At 34.0% G+C, this 21885-nt stretch overlaps 3 protein-coding genes and 1 non-coding gene across 5 annotated transcripts; 3 read left to right on the top strand and 1 right to left on the bottom strand.

Annotated features, from left to right (window-relative positions):
* The first annotated feature begins 4513 nt into the window (after nt 1-4513).
* LOC130811352 (protein BPS1, chloroplastic-like) lies at nt 4514-7025 on the top strand. Its single transcript, XM_057677625.1, has 2 exons — nt 4514-4907; nt 5766-7025. The coding sequence occupies exon 2, from the start codon at nt 5773-5775 to the stop codon at nt 6820-6822; it is 1050 nt and encodes a 349-aa protein (XP_057533608.1). The 5' UTR covers nt 4514-4907; nt 5766-5772; the 3' UTR covers nt 6823-7025.
* A 2868-nt stretch (nt 7026-9893) lies between these two features.
* Nucleotides 9894-14112, top strand: LOC130811351 (mitogen-activated protein kinase homolog MMK2). 2 transcript variants are annotated; one of them, XM_057677623.1, is made up of 6 exons: nt 9894-10363; nt 11321-11450; nt 11773-11910; nt 12766-13098; nt 13316-13499; nt 13602-14112. In XM_057677623.1, the coding sequence occupies exons 1-6, from the start codon at nt 10224-10226 to the stop codon at nt 13775-13777; spliced, it is 1101 nt and encodes a 366-aa protein (XP_057533606.1). In that variant the 5' UTR covers nt 9894-10223; the 3' UTR covers nt 13778-14112. The 2 variants fall into 2 exon arrangements, with proteins under 2 accessions (XP_057533606.1, XP_057533607.1); XM_057677624.1 differs by lacking the exon at nt 11773-11910 and having other exon boundaries at nt 10034-10363.
* A 732-nt stretch (nt 14113-14844) lies between these two features.
* Nucleotides 14845-14918, top strand: TRNAV-CAC (transfer RNA valine (anticodon CAC)). Its single transcript has one exon. It is a non-coding gene; the product is annotated as a tRNA-Val (tRNA).
* Nucleotides 14919-15833: 915 nt separating this feature from the next.
* LOC130811350 (mechanosensitive ion channel protein 1, mitochondrial-like) lies at nt 15834-21710 on the bottom strand. The gene is made up of 8 exons (XM_057677620.1): nt 21567-21710; nt 20466-21324; nt 20096-20373; nt 19540-19640; nt 18666-18773; nt 18188-18409; nt 16772-16916; nt 15834-16096 (listed from the first exon to the last, which is right to left on the bottom strand). The coding sequence occupies exons 2-7, from the start codon at nt 21254-21256 to the stop codon at nt 16803-16805; spliced, it is 1614 nt and encodes a 537-aa protein (XP_057533603.1). The 5' UTR covers nt 21257-21324; nt 21567-21710; the 3' UTR covers nt 15834-16096; nt 16772-16802.
* Nucleotides 21711-21885: the final 175 nt, after the last annotated feature.

The raw sequence follows: 21885 nt of genomic DNA, 5'->3' as shown, positions 1-21885 counted from the left end.
CAAGAAAATAATACCATGTGGGGGTTGGTATTTGGTAATAGGGGCCGAGAATTAAAATGAAAGCAAAAAGACTAATTTACTTATATCTAATAAAAAAAATCTACCAATATTATTTTATTTATAAAGAGCAAAATAGTAAAATTATAATTTATACCCATTTTTATTCTCACATATACGAAACAAACAAGGGTTTAGATTATACTTCTATTTTAACAATTTCCAACAAATAAATCTCAATCTCAATCTCAATCTTACCTTTTGATCCTCAAATTCTCATTTCCCCAACCAAACACCCCCTAAAAGAAAAAGAATGAGACAATTGCTAACAAAGAAAGAGTGTCAAATTAGTGGGTTGAATTAAAATAGACACTTGTGTAGTTGTGTATAATGGGAGGGACAAAGAGAGTATTAGCTAATGTGTTTATTGTTGTGACTTGTGATAAGAGTTCGATCTTCACTGCGTATTAGGAGGATTGATTCCTCTTTCGTCTTTTGCTTGTAGATATTCTTTAATCTTAATCTGATATCAATAAAAAAGTCATATCCAAATGCGTCTTTAAATTGGTCTTTTATGTTTTAGAATTGACTTTCTAAGTCTTTAAATTGGTATGTTAGAATATAAAAAAAAAAGATTTACAAGGTCTAGGCCAATCGCACGGCTTCGACAATCTCACATGAGAGTTTCTATTTTTTTATTATGAAGTAGGATTAAAAAAGGAAAAATTAGGTCAAAATTGAAATAAAGATTCTAAAAGGTGATTGTAGCACTATAACTGAAATAAGACCTAATTTTTTATTCTTGGTATAACTATATTAGTAGTAGTTTATTATAATTTGGCATACCTAATTACTTTTCAAAAAAGCAGGTATTTGTCAAAGTTCAATATTATCTGTCCTCCTATTCCTACTTAAAGAATATAAACCAACAATGTAAATTGCTACGCCAAGTCATAATATTAGCTTTATTAGCAGTTACGTGTTGGAAATTTATTGTTTTTCTGCCTAAATTTTTTGGATTTATAAATTCTTTGGTTATCGGTAGATTTTGATGTAAGTGTTTTGGGTCTATTTAAAATCTGATCTTATATTCGTATTAATTTAGTATAATCACAAATTTATTTTTAAATCGGTTCAATTTAAATTCGTTTACAAAATCAGGGTCTTTATACTATTAGGAATTATATTGGTAATGAGCCTACTTGTTATTAAGCTACCACTTTTGTGGATCAGATCGAGCTCTAGTTAGATTTTTAAAAGGCAACACATTTTAAACACTATTCGACATGAGCAGATTTAGGATAATAGTATGAGGTGAGTTGAGAGTTTATTATTTGTTTGAGTATCGAATCAACTCAATTATCATTTGATCTATATTATATCATTATCAGTATCATCCTAGCCAGTATATTTTGCTCTTAGAAAAACTAAGGCCAGGGTTTGGGAATGGAAAGACGGCGACATCTCATACTCATAAAAGAGAGCGCGGCCAAAGGAGTCCTCCCGCTCGAAGAAGATAAAGAGACGTGGTTACACGTGCAAGATAACTTAAAGGCCCATCAAATAAAGGTAGAACTACTACAAAAGAAAACAAAGAACTAATAAAAAGAAAACGATAAGAGCAAGAGGTTAAGGACACTAAAAAGTAAACTAAGAGGACATCAGTAATCTATATTATATACTGATTATGATTCAATATTAATAAATTTTAAATCAAATAACTTAAAGATATAACTCAAAAAAGTCAACCTAAATTCTCACTTTTTATTCAAATAAAATAGTCATGAGTTGAAATTAGATATGAGTGTCAAAATCTCAAATGAGCCTTGGTAATTTTTCCTTTTGTTATCGTTAGTTGTATTTGAAATCTTTTTTTTTTTATTAAAATAAAGCATTTTTTTGGTTCATTCATCAATATAATAGAGGATTGTAAAAATAATAAAAATCCTTTATATATTGCTCACCTAGCTAAATAACAAACTAAAATTAATAAACCTCGTAGCAAATTAATCTTTAATTTTCTATATTTCAATATAAAATATGAAGTAAAACGTTTTATTTAAAAAATATTAGATGCACTAAAAAGCAATGTACTTTTACAACTTTTTTGTCCCTAATTTTACAAACTTAGTATTCTTAAATTAAATGTCACTTGCATCCTTTTTTGTTTCTCTACGTGTACTTTTAAATATGTTGGGAGGTCAAATATACTCTAAAAAGGTTTAATTACTAAGTAATCCATTCAATAATATGCCTGAATTTTAGGCAAAAGAAAATACATAATCTAAAAATAGAAAAAGGCTACTTGAATAAGAAAATTAAAATCCCGAATCAACTACATGTTTTGATTTACTTCTACCCAAAATTTGCAAAAACCTTACACGAAATTGTTTACCAAGAGAACTTACAAGATATATGTGTCACTTTACTAAAAATAACACAATTTTTGAACTTTATTATTGATCAAGTAGTTATTGTTAAGAAATCAACTCAATTAAAAGCTAAAATTAATGGTTGAAATCTCAGGATAAGTTATATTCTTTATTATGAGCCTCCTCATACGAGATTTCGTTATGAACTCATGATTTTTTTTTTACGTCAACTTTTGATTCCATATTAAAGAAGCAGTTCAATTAAAAGTTTAGCTAATGGTCGATTATCATGAAAAATAGCAATTTTGACTATCTATTGATGAATGGGTCGCTTTTTGGATAATGTCAGGTTAAGAACATTATGAATAGCTGTTGGTTTTACAACTGAACTGAAGTCTCTACACAACCAATGTCCACCTATTGACCTGCATCATCATCTACAAGACGAACTTTTATGCCACTCAAAAGCACCATCAACATATTCTTTATGTCTAAAATTCTACATAGAATGAAGTATGTTGAGCCTCAAATTTGTCATTTACGGCCAATTTCATGTCAAGTAATCAACTCAACCAAAACGTTAAACTGATTGATGAAACCACACGATATTTATATAGTCTATCAGTTTTCTCTTATGCGAGGTTAAGAGCTCTACAACCATAAACATGGCATAATGCATTTTATGAAATTTAAAACTATATCCATCATCATTATTTAATATCACTAACCAAACATCATCATCAAACCTAATATATCTCCTCATATAGCTATGATTAGGATGCGACCAATGAGACTCTCGACTCAAGAAATACATACAAATGAAAAAAATTAGCAAGGCAATGCAAGACATCACAACTGGGAGGCAAATATCATAAACTAAAGAAATATATATAACAATCATAAAGGCACAAACAATAACCAAGGCAAAGATATCTACCAACGGTCGCCTAAGGTTATCCCACTTGTTCTTTTCCACTAAAATTGCATCTTAAGTATTACTACTATGCTTAAGAGCGACTTAATCAACCCTTTCCTTTTAGAGTCACCCTCCAATATAATGCTCTAGCCTTACATTGACTTTTTCACTCCATGCACAATATCGTCAATGAATGACATGCACTAAAGAACACTTTCACGAATAATTTTGAAAAATTCATCAAGTATTATACTTCCTCCAACTCACTGTAAATGATTACTTTTTGCATGCTATTCAATGAACTATTTCAATCCTAAATATTTTTATTTAAACATAAGTAAAATTTTTTAAAAAGCTTATTAATAACATCAACATTAAGACAAATCAAATAAAATTCTACTTAATTATATTTTCTTATAAATTAAAATTTTAAAAATAAAACATAAACAAGACATCTATAATGAGTTGAAGCATTGCAAACAAAATAAGAGCTTAGAGTCATTCCTCCTATACAAAGCCAGTTTGCCTCTAAAGCATCAACCACAACGAGTAAGTGGTATCCTTGTTTTAGTCCAACTAAAAGTCTAGAACTCTAGAAAGCCCACTTTCTTCAAATCTACTACTTGTTAGATCACTAATTCTCCATCCAACCCATTTTATTTAGTTTAAACTAATGTGCATTTTGATGAACCTGTTTTACGATGAAACGGTCTCATACAAAAAGAGTTGGTTAAAGATAACCAAACACAAAAAGAAATTTTATATGCAACAATTGTATTATGAAATAAATCCATACAAAAAGCCTAAAATTAAAAATTTAGTATTAAATATATAAAATTAATGGTTTAAATTATTTAGTTAGACTATTTAGTTTAATTTAAATCTGTCTCGCAATAAAACCAATCTTAAACAATAATAATAATAATAATAATAATAATAATAATAATAAACTGTCTCATTATAAAATGACCCATATAATTAGTCAATTTCTCTAATTAATTACTTTAAAATAAACTAAATTTATATCATTCTATCTGATACAATTACTCTAATTTATAAAACCATCTTTCTAAGAAACATCTTTTAATTCAACTCATTAAAGCTTAATCAAATTAAAAAATAATAATAAGCTAATTAAAAATAATCACCCAAAAAGATGTTCGATCATAAGTTGATAACAATGCTCATATAAAAATTTGTACATAAATTATACGTGTATAGATTACTCGGTCGTACTCGGCAGACAGTATTTTTCCCTAAAACTCGTTAAAAGAAGGAATTTTCCACCACCCTTCAAGTGGTAGAAGCCAGAATATTCTAAACACAAACACACTAAAAAACGTGAGTCTCTTTCCACTTCAAAAAATCTTAACCGTTAAATTCACTCATTATCGTCCACGTGTTACTTCATCACAATCATCTTCTTATAAAAGTCCATCCCCACCCTACGATTATTCGCTACGGTGCCCTACTACATCGTCAACAAACAACCACCACGAAAAATATTAATCTTCTTATTCTTATCATCGTTTCTCTTTTCCATTTCTTTGTACTTTTCAACAACTACTTTCTCTTCCTCGTTCATCCTATCAATCTTACGCCGGTTCTCTTACAGCTTATAGGTATTTGTTGAATTGTCGTTTGTATTACTTTTTGTTTCTTTGTTTGTGTGGTTTTTGGTACGTTGTTCGTTTGAATCTTGAATTTAGGGTTTTTGTTTTGAAGATTGATTTTTGGTGTTTTTTTGTGGTTGAATTTGTTAGATCTGTTAGATTTGTTGTGGATTTTTGATATTTGTTGTTGATTTTGGTGATTCTTTAGTTATTTGTTGTAGATCTGGTGTTTTTGGTTTTGTTAAATGATGAATTTTAGGTATGAAATGAGTTTGATTCTTGATTGTTTGGGGTGGAATTGTTGTGAGTCAGTCTATGTTTGCTGGATGTTCGAATTGAATTGAAATTTTTTGTTTGTAATTAGGGTTGACTTGGCTGGATCGAGTTGGTATAAACAATTTGAGAATTTAGGGTAAACTGTAAAGGATTAATTTTAAAGTTTCAGGTTAGATATAGGTTCGTGGTGCTTGTAATTCATGATTCTGTTTCCTAATTTGAGAGTTTAGGATTAGGAAGCATAGTGTATGAATACTAGTTGCTGTGGCTAATCCAGAATACACGAAGGGTAGTGTATAGGGTAGACTGGAAACTCTTCTGATAGTGCCGAACCAACTCGGCTACCATCCTTAACTTGGCTACCATCCTTTGGTGTTATGTGTTACGAAATTCAATATTTATATGTTTTTAATCAAATGCCCCAAAGTACTTTAGCATTCCCAAGCCTAGATTCCCCTGACATGTTGGTTGAGTTTCGTCATGTCTAAATGATTCTTTGTAGCATACACTTGATTCAGATGGAGTCTATGGTATATACTGTGATATTCTTGTTTCTGATTGCTAGTTGTTTGTGTTATTTGTTGCTTTCAGTTGAGTAATGAGTCGCCCACAAGAGCCACATAGGCCGTTCTTCCCACATGGAAACCCTTTCCGGATGATACTTCCTAAAGGCTCCTATCTTTCCCCTAAATTGCAAGCCCTGCTAAATAACTTTGAAGAAACCTTGGCCGGAAGGTTGAGGAAACTTGTTCCAAAGTGCAAAGATGATGTCTTTAGTGTTTCTTGGATGCTATTAGCTGTACAGTTGCTCTCTGAGACACACAATGATATCAAATCTCTGATAACTGAACTTGGACTTCCTGTAGTCGATTGGGATGACAAATGGATAGATGTCTATTTGGACAATAGTGTGAAGTTGTTGGATATTTGCATCGCTTTAAGCTCTGAGCTATCACGCCTAAGTCAAGGGCAGCTCCTGCTGCATTGTGTTCTGCGTAATTTGGAACAAAGTGGATCCTCGAAAGCCAAGTCTTCAATTGATAGTTGGAGGCAACACATTGGCTCGAAGAACCCCAGAATTGATAATTGTTTTGCTATAATTGACAAGTTGACGGAATCTTTAGAATTGCCCAAGGTTAAGAACTCAGCCAAGGGAAAGACTTTGATGCGCGCTATGTACGGAGTCAGGGTGCAAACTTTGTTTGTCTGCAGTGCGTTCATGTCTGCTTTCACTGGTTCGGATAAGAAGTTGATAGACTTGCATGTTACAGGGACGCACCTGTGGGGTGAGGCGTTTAATGATCTCCAGAGATGTGTTTTTGGGGAAATTAGAAATCTAGTTTTGAGTGATAGAAATGTTCTTGTTAAAGAATTGGAAGCAGTTTCTACAAGTGTGAGTGAAGTGTATTCCGTGTTTCAGGAAGGTGTGGAGCCTACAAAATCAGAATCAGTACAAAAGTCTGTTGTCGAACTAAGGAGAAACATGGATGAGCTCTCATCAGGATTAGATCTTCTAGCAAAAGAAGTCGACGGATTTTTCCATATAGTGTTGAGTGGACGCGATGCATTGCTTGGTAATCTAAGAGTGTCAGGCAGTGTCTTTGATCCTCCGAAAAAGCACAAGATGGAGGAGCAACTTGTGAGATGAATACTAGACTATTGCAAATCATGTGTATAAACAGGTCTAGGTATGTTTTTTCATATTGCTATAAGAGCAAATGTATGAGATCTTCTCGGGCATGTTACTATGCTTATCTTGTAATTTGTTATATATGTGTTTTGAGTGAGTGCCTGAGCCTTATACCTATGTACTACAATATTATGATAATGATATATATAGATATTTGCTTATTTATTGTGTGGAACCTCGCTGCTTCTATATTTTGTTGCAATATTCATATCGGTCTCATTTATCCACCACAAATACTTGAAAATGCATTTTCTTCATGACACAACTTCGGCACTTCGATGTACCATCCCTCATACTTATGCATTATATGTGAACATGCCAAAATTGTAGTTCATTTTCCAGTTTGCTTAATATGCTGTCCCTAAATGGTACAGAAGATTGCAAGCATCTGGAGTGCAATAGAACTTGCATTTGGTGCGTAAACTTGAGCAGAGCTCCTAGAAGGAAGCAGCTTTTCCCTACCTGTGAAAGGTGTTGCCTGTTAGGTAAAACCGGTCATCGTTTTCTTCCTTAATGCATCAATGGTAGAGTCTTTACTATGTCCTTCGGCTCAGTATGTTGATCTTTGATTTGGTTGCATCATATATCTCGATACTGATTGCTTAGTATTATGATTTGATTACTCTTAAGACCCATTTTGATAGGTGGTAATAAACTCTGGTAATGAAAATTTGTAAAAAAGAGAATTTTTTTTGTCATCAAAGCTTTATTACCATGGGAATGATGTGAAACTTTTGATGAAATTTTACACTATAAATCATTCCCAATACCACCATTTAATACCACTAATGAAACGGGCCGTTAATATATTTTCATTGAGATGAATTTGCCATTTATTTCGATGAAACAAATTCTGCTGGCCGTATAGTAATTTCATTCAAGTCACAGTTAACAAACAGAAAGGGAGTTCAGCTTTAACTTGGGAACGAATTCGTTTGTCGTGTTTGTTTTACGCTGTCCTACCTTTCTTTGTTTACGCTGCACATTTTTCATGAACTGCGTTTCGACTTGGCACCTTTTTGAAGTTTAATATTGCATTTTCGTTTAAATGGCTTGATACCGAAGCCATTATCTGTCATCCTTCTCCTCCGGCCTTCACTTTCATGGTCAGTGAATGGTTTGCCGTAAGGGTATGTTCTCCCCCGGTCCTAGAGGCCAAGGGAACATGCCCGAAATGTTAGTTCGGAATGTAAGATATCAATTGAGTTCACGGTATCCTCATGCATATGGCAAATTGGTAATTAGAATAACGTAGTGTCTGGTATTAGCTCTAAGCCGTTCACATCGTCATGAATGATGCATGATCATGTTATTGTTGTGACTTGTTTACATAATAATGCGGAAGCTCCTCCCTTTCGAACAGATGACTGCTGACATGGTCACGCAGATATAGCCAGGCAATACAAGCTGACAACATCAACTGCTATCAGAGGTAGTAGCCATGGCAACCTATGGAACTTGCGATTTCATATCCATCATCGGCCTCTGCTTTTGCACGTGATGCTCGTAATCCTTCTAGTATGTTCGAGAATCACGAGCATCTGTCCGCTTATAGTTCGACTCGTAAAGGCTGTTTTAATGATAGGCCATCCATCCATTACGTGTGAATGCTGCTTTTAAAATTATGCAGCATGCGCAAACTACGCTTCAAATAATTTTGCACCAGCTAAAAGATTGATGCTGCTATTATTTCTACGTTAGTCAATCTAGTAATGCTAATTGCTAGCCAACCAAATTGTATGGTCTAATAAAATATGTTGCCAACCAGGGAATGAAATGTTGATGCTATTGTAAATGTTATATGTCTTTCAATTAATTAATTTATTTATTTATTTGTGAAAGGCATAAGATATCTTATTTATAATAATGACAGAATTTTATTTGTTCATTTCATAAATGAGTGAAAAATGGTATAATGTTTTTGAGTAGGCTTTGAAATCCCGACTTAATTTTGGGTTTATTCTACTTTAATTGTTATCATTATATTTATTTACAAAAATCAAAAACTTGATAAGAAAAATGTGAGTCCTAAGTCCTAACTAAAAAAATGATGATATGAAATTGAAAAATGAAAAAAAAGTTAAAATAGTCAAATTAAAGTTATGATTGTATTGATTCAATATTTTCTGATATTTAGCTTTGGGTCATCTTTGATTTATGAGTTTGATTCAATATTTTCCGATTATAACTTACTAATTTTCAATTGAGTTTTTTCGAATTATTTAATTTGAAATTTTTTTGTTTTGAAATTAATAATAGTCAAGCATTAATTTTCAAAACATTCAATATCACTAGAAGTATGGTACATTCACACCTATAAAAGTTTAGCTAGTCTCTTCAGAGACTATCTCTTTGAGAGACGTATTATAAGCCCAACCCATTAAAGATTAATGTCTATTTATCGTGTTTTTAATGCCTACTTATATTATCCTTAATGCTTACTTACCGTATCCTTAATGTTTATTTTTAATATTTTAAATATCAACTTAATCATTTTTAATACCTACTTATAATATTTTAAAAAATGTATAATGAGTCAGTCTAATTTGTGATAAAAGTTTCCTACCAAATATTGCAAAATTTCTTGACAAATATTATCATTCCTCTTAGTCTTAGCTCCGAGTAAAGACCTACTTCTCCTTAAAAAAGGGTGTTCAAAGTCAACCTTATAAGTCTACTTAATTTCACGCGTCCTCTCTCAAGTCTCAATACTCGATACGACTACGAGTATCTTCCAAAACATGAAACAAATGAGATACCAGGTATTCGATACTTAGCGATTTGATATTTACCTAATTTTATTTTTGGTTCTAATTTTAATCCAATTTTAAGAACAAATTTATAATTATGTAAAGACTAAGGTGGACACATTACCTGACTTAAACTCGATCTAAAAAATCTGAGCTGAAATCGCTTTAAATAAACACCTATAATATGACCATGGGGCAATTTAACTTAGTTTGGTGTTTTAAGTAATCAAATTCTCTCATACTTTAAAATAACACAAAATTCTTATATAAGACCATTTTACGTAAAACGATTTCAAAATAAAAAGTTTATAAACTAAAAGTTTTCATTATTAGATGATTAACCTAAAATACTAGTAGGGTCATTGGAGGACGGTTTTGTATCAAATCATTTCTCTTCAACAACTCTCTCTCTCCTCTTTCTTCTTTGTCCCCTACTGTCTAGACTTGCCAAACAAGCACAGAGGGACCAATCCCATCGATGAAGAAGAGTCAAACCCAAAAACATCCATTTCTTTTTTATATACCCTTTTCAATTCACATCTTCTTCATCAAATTTTCTCTCTCTTAGTTGAATCATAGTGAACTGTAGAGAGAGAAAAAGGGGAAAAAATGGAGCAGAATATGAGAGGAGTGCCTACTCATGGAGGAAGATATGTGCAGTATAATTTGTATGGAAACTTATTCGAAGTTTCTAGTAAATATGTTCCTCCTCTTCGTCCGGTTGGTCGTGGTGCTTACGGTATTGTGTGGTTAGTTCTCCTTTCCCCCTTTTCTTTCGATCAATTTATTAGTCTTCAAATGGGGTTTTTTATATTCAAATTGTGTTACTTAATGTTATTTGAGTTGATTTTTTGTGTGATGTAGCTGACCTCATATGGTTTTTTTGTGAAAGTTTCAATTATTGGGTAGTTATGTTCGTTATTGTTGATGATTTGATGAATTAATTTAGTGGGTAATTTGGGATATAGCTTTAGTGATTACTTACATGCTTGGTTTGATGATAGATGAAAGTTTGGGACTAAAGATTTGAGGAGTTATGTTCTGTTTATGGACTTGTTTAACTGCTTACATAGGTTGGATTTGATAAAATTTCATTTAGTGTGGTGATGGGGGGTGGGGGGTGGGGGGATTGTCTTTGTATGTGCTATGTGTTTGATTATAATTTCTTTTGCGGGAGGGTGTTGCAAAACTAACTTACACGTTAGAACGTCCATGGTATCAGAGTCGACGATATCCGATTAATTGGAAACAAAAATCTTGATCATTGACTAAAACATGTAGCTTCGAGCAGGATGACCTTCTCGCCTAATTGAAAACATGGCTCACATGTAATGGAGAGTGTTGGAGAAATAACCCACGTCTGATCTCTCATTTTTTATTTAAATAACCCAAAATCTAAGAATTATATCTCAATGGCTTAATAAAAATGGGCATAAGGGAGACAAACTAAGGAAATTCATTGTTGTATGATTGGTGCACCGATAAGGACGGCGTAAAGTTACAATGTTGGGATTTAAAAAGAGGGCGAGATATAGCGCACGAGTGAAAAAGAATATGAAGATTTTAGTTTTACAGGTTGAGATGATGGTAGAAGATCATATGCTTTTATCCTTTTCGGAGCTCAATTTCAACATGATTCTTCAATGGTTCTCTCCTATTGATTGCTTGAATGTGCTAACGAAAACTTTTTATTTCAATCTCTACAGTGCTGCAGTCAATTCAGAGACTCAAGAAGAAGTTGCAATCAAGAAGGTCAGCAAGGCATTTCATAACCGAATAGACGCCAAAAGAATACTCCGTGAAATCAAACTACTTCGCCACATGAACCATGACAATGTGAGTTCAAATGCTTCGATTATTTCATAAGTTATTGTTTTCTCTTTACTCCGTGTTTTTCTCCTTACATGAGTATATATAGAATAAAACTATGAAACTATCATGCAGAACATATTCATATTTAGCCCTCTACTTCCTTACATGAGTATATATAGAATAAAATTAAGTACTTCAAATTGTAAGATTTCCATATGGGTTATGCTCCTCCGCGGATAATGAGGATGGAATGCTTATGTTGATTCTATGTGTTAATCTTTGTAGAGGGTTTTTAAGGTATGTTAAAGTGTAACGTATTCATCGTCAATCTATCTTCCTGGCACAGGTTATTTCCCTTCGGGACATAATACGGCCTCCACAGAAAGAGAACTTCAATGATGTTTATATGGTTAACGAATTGATGGATACCGATCTTCACCAAATTATACGATCCAACCAGGGGTTAACTGATGATCATTGCCGGGTATGAAATAATGTTTTGGACACTGATTTAACCTATCGTGCAAACTCAAAAAGCATATTATTTTGTGTCTTTGTAAGAAATGCTTGATGTTCAATAACAGCCCCTTTAATAGTCTGATTTTGCCCAAAGCTAACCAATTTGTATTACAAACAACTTTACTCTTAAAATTAGGCCTGATTTAGTGGTAGCATTGTGCATAGTTTTTTTTATGGTCATCATTCAGAAGACTTTTTACAAAGGGTAAGGTTGCATAATCTGATCCCCAAATCCCGCTTAGGTGGAAGCCATGTAACGACTTTGGCAATGGAATGTTGTTCAAAAGACTTGTAATTAGTGGTGATAAAGCTTCTTTCTTTTAGTAAAAGCATGAACATCTCATAGCCTATGTGTTGTAGACTTCTACAAGTTGATAATATGGAAGATATCTTTATCATTTCTTCGAGTAATTTTTCATTCAGTAGTTGGAGACTCATAGTAGGAGGCTCATCATAGCAAGTCATTTTAACAAATAATTGTAGTCAAGTCATGAATTTGGATCCACATGTTTGTCTATGGCACAATTGCTTTGCTAGAAATTGTAGTTGGAGACTTCTACATGTTTGATGTTTGTTTTTAGTAGAGGTGTTCAAAACAGTCCTGACCCGATATTCACCTGAACTTATAACCGAACCCCATTCTGAACCGACCTGAAACTCCTGACTCGAAATAAACCCGATGCCCGAATGAACAACTATAGATTTTAGTCTACATGTTGATAGTTAAATGGTTGTGCTTGTCTTCTAGCTAGCATTTGCTTGTATCCTTGAATTGTGAAATTTCAACCAAGTAATGATTAATAGTTTGATGCATTTGCAGTATTTCCTTTATCAAATATTACGAGGCTTGAAGTACATTCACTCCGCCAATGTGCTGCACCGTGATCTGAAACCAAGCAACTTGTTATTGAACGCAAATTGTGACCTTAAAATCGCAGACTTTGGACTTGCCAGAACAACTTCTGAAACCGATTTCATGACAGAATATGTTGTCACCCGGTGGTATCGAGCACCAGAATTACTTTTGAATTGTTCAGAGTATACCGCGGCAATTGATATCTGGTCGGTTGGATGCATACTTGGGGAAATCATGACCCGAGAACCCCTTTTCCCCGGAAAGGATTATATTCATCAACTTAAACTTATTACTGAGGTAGGTTCTTATTCGAAACAAACGATCTTTCTAGTCATAGAAGAAATATGATAGTAAATATCTGTTGCTTCTCACATTGTCGTAATGTTATGTGATTCTCGGTTATCAATAACAAGGGTAAGGCTGCCTGGATTGTCTATACTAATAACGTAAAATCCTTACTTTGCCATTGTTGGAAAAAATGTAATGATATTTTTGGGTCTTTTGTCTATTGTAGCTCATAGGTTCACCCGATGATGCCAGTATAGGGTTCCTACAGAGTGACCATGCTCGAAGATATGTTAGACAGCTACCACAGCATCCGAAGCAATCTTTCACGGCTAAATTCCCAAATGCTTCTCCTATGGCTTTAGATTTACTAGATAAAATGCTCGTCTTTGATCCCAGCAAGCGAATAACAGGTAATGCCTACATTCATTTTCTGAATTATATGCTAATGCAAATCATCACTTGTTGGCTTCCAAGTTAACGCGTATCTCCTTTATTTTTTCGGTATTTTTCAGTAAGTGAGGCACTCCGTCATCCCTACCTTGCCCCTCTACACGACATAAACGAAGAACCCGTTTGCCAACAACCCTTCAATTTTGATTTTGAGCATTCATCTTTCACCGAGGAGCACATCAAGGAGCTAATTTGGAGGGAGTCGGTGTTATTCAACCCGGATCCTCCTACGTATTAACTGTGTTGTATCTGAAATGAGTAAGTGAATTTTTTTCGAGAGACCACTGGGGCGAAATGGGTTTATGCAAAGGTTTCAAATTCCGTCTTCAAACTAGTAGAACGGAAAAATGTGTTTTTACGAATGTGAGTTTTTATGGTAAACTGCGAAAATTCGTTCTTCGATTGCTACTAAAATTGGACTGAAGCACTTAGCAAAAATGGATGTATAGTGTGAATCTTTCTTAATTAGGAAAGTTTTTTTTATGCTGTCTTGTTGAATAAAACGCTGCCTTTCTATTTGTGTAATATTCTTGCCAAAGTATTCATTAATGTCTGAACAAACTTTTCCGTACATTACATACATTCATACTCTATTTTAAGACAACGTATCGAATTTTCATTTAGTGATTTGGCGGGTCACTTATATGCATTCTTATCTTTGTAAAAACAAAACGCCCGATCAACCCATGTTATTCTACTTTTGAAAAGCGATATTATATACGGTTGGATTTCTATTGGGATCGTAGACCAACTAGGGCTTACCAGCTCTTGAAGAAGCTAATTTGCCAACTTATTTTGAAAATGAATTGTGTTTTTGTCTTACTTTTTTTGCTTTTTTCTTTTCTAATTAGCAATGTTTATTACTCGATAAAAAAAAATTTTTGAAATATTTTTTAGTCTATTATTTACCCGACTATATTCAACTATGTTAACAGTTACTATTGTTTTTTTTTTTTGCAACAATCCGTTTATAAATAACTCATTTGTGCTGATTGATTATTATAGATAATTTGATTGAGCCTATTTTCTACACCAATATATACCACTTTACATTAATTTAATGTGATAAAAAATAATAATACCCTACTTGCTCTAAAAGTTTTTTTTATTAATATTAATGAGTGATTATTTTACAGTTCACAAATATAAAAGAACACATTTTTATAATCTATAAGTGATTGTGTAAAATTTCATTGCTATAAATTATATGAGAGTCAAACCTCAACTCTCAAACCTATTTATTTATTCGTCTTTATTTACAGTAAATTGTTGACTTCTTTTACATATGAATATGCAAACAACAATGTCTGGGTGGTGTAGTTGGTTATCACGCTAGTCTCACACACTAGAGGTCCCCAGTTCGAACCTGGGCTCAGACAATTTTTTTTGCTGTTTTGGAAAATCAGCTTTAATTTTTGACAAATTCTTTATTTTTTTTTGTTTTAATTTTTTGGTCACAACCCAACTTTTCTTTTAATATCCATATATTTAACTTATCTTTTCCTACAAACATCGCTCTTATTTTTTTTCAATAAAGTATACTTTTTTTTTATTACTTTTACTCACCTGGAGACTATTTCTTTGAAATAGAGAGGATATTTTTTTTCTTCTTAAACATGATTTTGTTGGTACATTTTTTGTTCATAAAACTTGTAGGGACAAAACAAGAAATGTAATTTTTTTATCCATGATCTATTTATTAGATTAATCTGTATCAGTTAACTGTAATTAGAAATTGATTAATGAAAATAAGTTTTATGACCAAAAATATTGGGGGTCCAATAAAACCCCAAAATGTGAGAAAATCCAATGAACTCGTTTTTACCCGACCAATACATACATCAGCAAGTTTTATATGACACCGTCTCACCGTGAGACGAGCCCATACAAACAGCCTATTAGTTAAAAAAATAAAAAAAATGAAATTTGAATTGTATAGGGCATCAATTTATTTTAAAGAGTTTGAGCTGACCTAATTGAGATTCGTCTCATAGTGAGATAATCTCAATTGAGATTCGTCTCATAGTGAGATAATCTCAATAAAGAATTAGTGATACATAAATCATTGCATTTACAAAAAACAAAATTTAATTCATAACAAAGGTAAATTTGAGTACATTTAACCCTCAAACACACTGAAGTGAGAGTCACTTAATACCGTTGGAGTAATAGAATGTCGTTCATCCATAGAACTTCCGCTTTGCTACACTAAACTCAAAGTCGGAGAAGTACATTAATCCACCACAAATAGTTCAAATATGAGAACTCCAAATGAGGAATAAGATGGGAAAGACTGAAAAGAAGGCACACATGCTGATATTACAATTTACATGGCCCCCATTTCAATTAGGGCTAGTTTACAACCACACCACAGTACAGGCCACAATTTTGCTCTTGATTATTACACTAATTTCAGTTGTTACAAAATCAGTTTCTGTAAATATAAGAAAATAACAAACCTAATAAGTTTCACAAATATACCAAATTGAAGTGTACTCCTACTCTAACAAAAATTTGTTTCCGCCTTTCGTGTCCCGGGAACATCCTTGTGGCATACCTGTGGACAATTGGAAAATTTTGTTTTAAAATCGACGCAATACAAGAAGCTAAGGAAAGATCTAAGAGCAAAATCTGTACTGATAATGACTGCACACAAGCCCGATAAGGTTCCATCCTAAAAGCACCTAGTAATAGGAGGAGTAGCACATCAAGCTTATATGTTAGTCAACCTCTCTCCAATTTCTGGATGTGGGATCACATTTGGGTTATTTTTCCAACACGTACAACATCTTAACAACAGAAATTTTAGATTGGTGGCTGTCGTAAAACCTAGTTATAACTTATAATCTATGTTACTTGGACTCGGAACTGATGTTGGATACTAGTACGTGTCCAAGTGTCGAATACGTCTAAGTATTCAATTTTACGCCTAAAATGAAGCGTCTAAGTGCTATACTAATGTCCGAGGATCAAGGATCGAACAAGGGTGCGTGAAGCAAAATGAGAAGTCTGAGTAACATAGCTTATAACCATTACAAACCATTTGGTTGTCGGTATTATATGGTAACGAGGATGGTTATAGTCCATCATCATTCGAAACCAAAAAAACTATAAATCTTTAGCCCATCAAAATAAGGGACACAGTGCATATGATTTGATTTATATGCAATATCGTCCGTATGCATAGAGTTGAATGCAAGTATTGAAGCTAATCATGGTGTGATTGGAAAACCTGATTGCTGGAATTCCTGCTGAGGAAAACATCACTGGCTTATCAGATCTTGCTGTTTACTGCCCAATGAAGCACCATGCTGCTTTATTATCTGGATGCATTGTAGAAGGATATCCTGTTCGGTCGAATACCTCTCTGTTTTGCTCTGCATTTACCAGTATCCAATGCGGAAAAATCAATTCAAGTGTGATTACATAAGAAAGCAAAGAAATATCAACCCGAAAAACAGATTTCTAAGAGTGAATCTAACAAATCAATTCTCTCCATTGGATAATAAGCTTAGGTGTGCTGAGGGGTAAAGGTCTTGAACTCTTGAGGCCAAGGCGTAAAGTGCAAGGCAAAAGCACGAGCTTTTCGGAGGTGAGGCGCAACTTTTGGGTTAAAAGCTTATAAAAACAATTCTAGAGCACATTTGATACGTAAATGATATGATATTCATATTATAGTTGCATCAAAGATCTAAAGAATTCATCATTATTGTGTAAAGCTCTATTATAGCGCAAAATAGCACAAAAGGGTACCTAAATGAACATTATAAAGTTACTTGTCTAAATGTTCAAAAAAAAGGAGAACCGAGAAAAATGAAAAACCCATATGAGAATAAAAATAAAAAGTCTTGAAGAGAGAAGAAAGATGAATGGAAGAGGAAATTGAAGAGGAGAATGAAGAACATTCCGTAGTGCTAAAAAAGCACGATAAGGTGCAGAAAAGCACGCGCCTTGTGTATATAGCTTAGCCCATAAGCGATTATTCTAGCGCCCAAGCGCACTTTCTAAAACTAAGATCGTATGAAGTGAAAAACATGTAGAAAACAAGCATTTTATTATAGAAGTAAATTTGTTTGTATAGGCATAACGCAGTGATACTCCTTGTCCCTCTCAGATTGCACCCAAAAAGTTTTGTGTAAAATTTAGTAGAAAGTGGAATTGGATTGGAGAATAAAACATGTGGACGACAGAAAAAAATGGTTAAGAAGGAGAGATATAATGAATTTATGAATGAGATTAAAAGAAAGAGTGTGAGACCAATGCCAAAAAGGGAAAGAGTGCAAAACGAGTGGGACAAACAAAAATGGAAAGTGGAGCAAATTGAAAGGGGCAGAGCCGCAGAGGGAGTATTAAAAACCTATCATTACAAGTACTCACATAAACACTAGATATTGAAGAAATAGATCAAAATATAATTTGCTTCTACTAGATTTTACACCCAATATGACAAATAAATTTGTAATGCCAATCTAAAAGCTTGCAAACAGTGATTATATAATATTAGTTATTGCAAAGGTTCAGCGACCACAAGTGCCTTATTATATTAATTGTATACGCTAACGGGTACAAAAATTACCATTCTATCCGAAACGATTTTTTCAAAGAAAAAGACTATGGGAAGAAACTAGGGAACGCATAAAGAAAGTACCAGTTGTTTGAGATTGCATCCAACAGTCAGTTCAGCATAGGAATTATCTATTCGAGAGAGATAGCAGTAAGGAGCTTCACGTCCCATGAAAACTTTTGGATATGACTCTAGCATTGACTTTATGTCTGTTGAAATCTCTGGAATTTTTTCCAAATTATCGAGTTGCAGTGGTATATTACTGATGAAAGCACGCCATCCAGCTCGCGACTTGTTCACGATGACCTGAAAAATGTTAATGAACAAAATTTATAATTTAATGGGGAGCCACTTGGTTTCAGGATCTTTGGAATAAATTCTGCACAATGGAGAATGTGACACATCAAAGGACAGTTAAAACAGCAATTCTTCCACCAGGGTCAGTTAAACATCAAATCATAAAAGCAGCTTACGCTAATTCAGGATGGAAAGTAGACACGCACAAGGAAACAAGCCCGATTATTTCTGAAAAGTGAGCTAAGTAAGGGAAAGAAGTATTCACCTGGCTGGAAAACATAGAATTTGGAACTATGACAGGAAACTTTTCAGCATTTAGCAATGAAGTTGTAGTTAAACCCATCTCCACCACTTGACCTTCGATTGATCCAGCCTGCGAAGAACATGAAAATAGAGGTGAGGACCACAATCAGCACATAAATGAAACAAGCCAGGAAAAAAGAAAAAAAAGTATCACTCACACAACAAACAACAAAGACTTTTAAGGGGACGTACAACTCAAACCACAGTGCAAAAATGTGGTAATGGTCACGACCGCGGTAACGCAACGGTGATGCGGTAATGTGAGTGATGCGGTTATCGTAATGCTTAAATATTGATCGAAACCATAAGATATCCCTTGATACTGCCCAAAACGCGATTTTTATACTTCTTTATAGCGAGGGAAATACCGGTTTGTTATTTTGAAAACGTTTACAACACGGCCAATGTGATGCGGCCTTGTTTTTACTCTAGAAATCAAACACATAACTTTTGACCAGATGAAAAGAGAATCGAGAAATGCAAAAGTATAAGTCAAGACTCTCATTAAGAAAACAGAAGCAGTAACCAGAAATCTTTATGTACAATATGCTTCTCCCTTTCAAACTTCATAACAAAGAACCAAATTTTATTCCTGACTTTAAAAAATCCTTTCCGGAACAGAAGTTTAATGCAATTGCATAGAATCAACATAAACAGGACCCGATAACTCGGTTCAACAAAAAATAGTAAAAGACATTGCTACTAATAGATTTTCAGTAAACAAATTTTCAAAAGAAACCTATGTTTATGTTATACCATAAGTAAGGAAATCAAAACCAGACAAGCGAACTGATCTAGTGCAAAGAAAAGCGGAATTCAGGAAGTTGGCAGCATACCTTGATGGTGTCTCCAAGTGAAAATGGCTTTGAGAACTGCATAGATAAGCCACTAAGGACATTGCCAAGGATGTCCCTCGCAGCAAAAGCCGTTGCCACACCTGATGGAGAACAGAAGAAAAATTTGTTCTTGGTGGTGGAATTGCGCTTGGGGTGAATGGGTGTAAATGAACAAATATATGATTGTAAATTTTATTTAAAGAACATATAAAATGTGTACAAATTCAGCGCAATGCAAGAACTCGGGTCTAAATGTGCTACTTAGTAGACCGAAATGGAATACATTCCATTATCCCAATGTCTTTGAGCGGTCCCGCTCCTAATAATAGGAGATGGACTAATGAACAAGCAAAATGACACCCGCACAAAATTTAAAACATGTTTATAAGGTTAATAAGATACTTCTCATAGGTTGTGGGGAGTGTATTTACGTAGGAGTCAATGTTTTATGTACATCGATACTAACAAAGGGTTCATATCTGCAATGCTATACACAAATTATATGTTCACAAAAACATTAAGATTGCAGAACACAGCTCGGGTTTGGAATACTCACCCCCAACACCACCAACAGTCAGGATAGACTGGACAGCCAAACCACATGCCTCTGCAAAAGCCATCACTCCAATGGCGAAAAGGCCAATAGACGAAATTCGATCCACAGTAAGCACTCTTTCTCGATCATGTAAAAGTAGGTTCTCAGCCGCCAAAATACGAGCAAACAAATTAGTTTTCCACCTTTGCACAAACCATACAAATGAAAGGACAAGTGCCCCTTTCCAAGCCTGTGTAACAAACTGGGATGCAACAGCATCCGGAGCTACTAAAAAACATCTGCATTTCCGAACAAACTATATTACCTGCATTATATTTATAATCATGTGCTTGAAACAATACCAGAAGAAATATTAAGTACTACCACTAACATTTGAGAAAACGCCATGAAAGTCAGCATATAGCGCACTGGATCCTCCATTGCACCCCAGACGCTCTTCTCATAAGGAACTTCAGCTGCAGAGATGCTTCCACTTTTAGCTAGCAAAGCAGCTGATCCTTGAGTAGAATACTTGTGCAACCTCTTCAAAACACTTGGCAAGACCAACCACGCAAGCAAAGCAGCGGTGAGTGTGCCACCGACAGGTACAACTACATCCTTAAGATACGGATGAGTATCCCAAACTTGCTGCACGTGTGGAGTTAACACATCGGAGGCTTCCTTGGCCTTCTCCCCAGCAACATTAGCTGCATCTACAACAGTTTTCCAAGCATCCTTAACTTTATCAATCCACTCAGAGCTCCCAAAAATCCCACCTTCACCTTCACCCCCATCCACATCCCCATTTCCAATTCTAGTAGCTTCAATCCCCTTATCACCCCCTTTATTACCGGTGAACGATGAATACGACAGGTAACCCGACACAGGTGTTGAAGCAAAGCTATTCGAAACCTGGTGACCGAACAATGTAGGTGAAAGTGTTGTGCCATAATTGGGTTTACATAACTGTATAGTTGCCCTAGGCTCAAATTTCAAAATTCTACATTGAGAACCAGTGTGATAATTATGACCCACATAATCAAAAATAGGTCTAATGTGAAAATGATCATCAACCCTCAGAGAATTTTGTTGACCATTATAGCACCCAGATCTCATTGATTTTGGGGCAGAAACAAAAGACCCAACAATTGATTTCAACTTTGACGACCAAATCCTAGCCATTTAGTACAAATTAAAAGTCGAAATTCACAAACATGTAACAAAACCCACCAAAATTAATCAACGCAACGCTGCAAAACATGCAAAAAACAAAAAGAAGTAATTCATTAAAGTAATCCCCAGAAAACCTAATGAGGAAATTTCGAAATTATCAAGACAAACATCAGAATAATGCCATTGGGGATCCATTATATGAAATTGATGATTTAATTATGTAAATGTCTGCCGGACATTTAAAAAAAAAACTGTAAATGTCTGCCGGAAATTAAAAAGGGCAAAATTACAACTCAATAAGAGAATTTGAATGAATTACCTGTTTTAGGGGGTGCAGAAAATTGGTTGAACAAGTGAAATTTGTTTGAATTCACGCATGAAGGATGACGAAAATGAGCTAATGAGTAATGAACCCACCATTTCTTTTTTCCTTGTTCATCAAGTCAATGAACTAATTTTGCTCAAATAAATTTTGTTAAAAGTGGAGGTTTTGAATTTCATATCTAAAAAAAAAAAATTAATTTTTAGGATTTTTTATTATCTCAAAATAAAAAAAATATAGGGATATTTAAATAAAATTAATTTTGCGGTAATAAAAATAAAAAATATACCTTCTCTGTCCTTTATCGATCAAAAAG

This window comes from Amaranthus tricolor, chromosome 4 (assembly GCF_026212465.1).
Source record: "Amaranthus tricolor cultivar Red isolate AtriRed21 chromosome 4, ASM2621246v1, whole genome shotgun sequence".
NCBI lineage: Eukaryota > Viridiplantae > Streptophyta > Magnoliopsida > Caryophyllales > Amaranthaceae > Amaranthus > Amaranthus tricolor.
This window is presented reverse-complemented; position numbering and strand designations above follow the sequence as displayed.

Coding starts and splice junctions, on each gene's coding strand:
- LOC130811352 (XM_057677625.1), top strand. CDS start 5,773: ATGAGTCGCCCACAAGAGCCACATAGGCCGTTCTTCCCACATGGAAAC.
- LOC130811351 (XM_057677623.1), top strand. CDS start 10,224: ATGGAGCAGAATATGAGAGGAGTGCCTACTCATGGAGGAAGATATGTG. Junction 10,364..11,320: donor GGTGCTTACGGTATTGTGTG/GTTAGTTCTCCT, acceptor CAATCTCTACAG/TGCTGCAGTCAATTCAGAGA. Junction 13,099..13,315: donor AACTTAAACTTATTACTGAG/GTAGGTTCTTAT, acceptor TGTCTATTGTAG/CTCATAGGTTCACCCGATGA.
- LOC130811350 (XM_057677620.1), bottom strand. CDS start 21,256: ATGGCTAGGATTTGGTCGTCAAAGTTGAAATCAATTGTTGGGTCTTTT. Junction 19,641..20,095: donor GACTGTTGGTGGTGTTGGGG/GTGAGTATTCCA, acceptor GTTCTCCATCAG/GTGTGGCAACGGCTTTTGCT. Junction 16,917..18,187: donor GATGCAATCTCAAACAACTG/GTACTTTCTTTA, acceptor TGGTAAATGCAG/AGCAAAACAGAGAGGTATTC.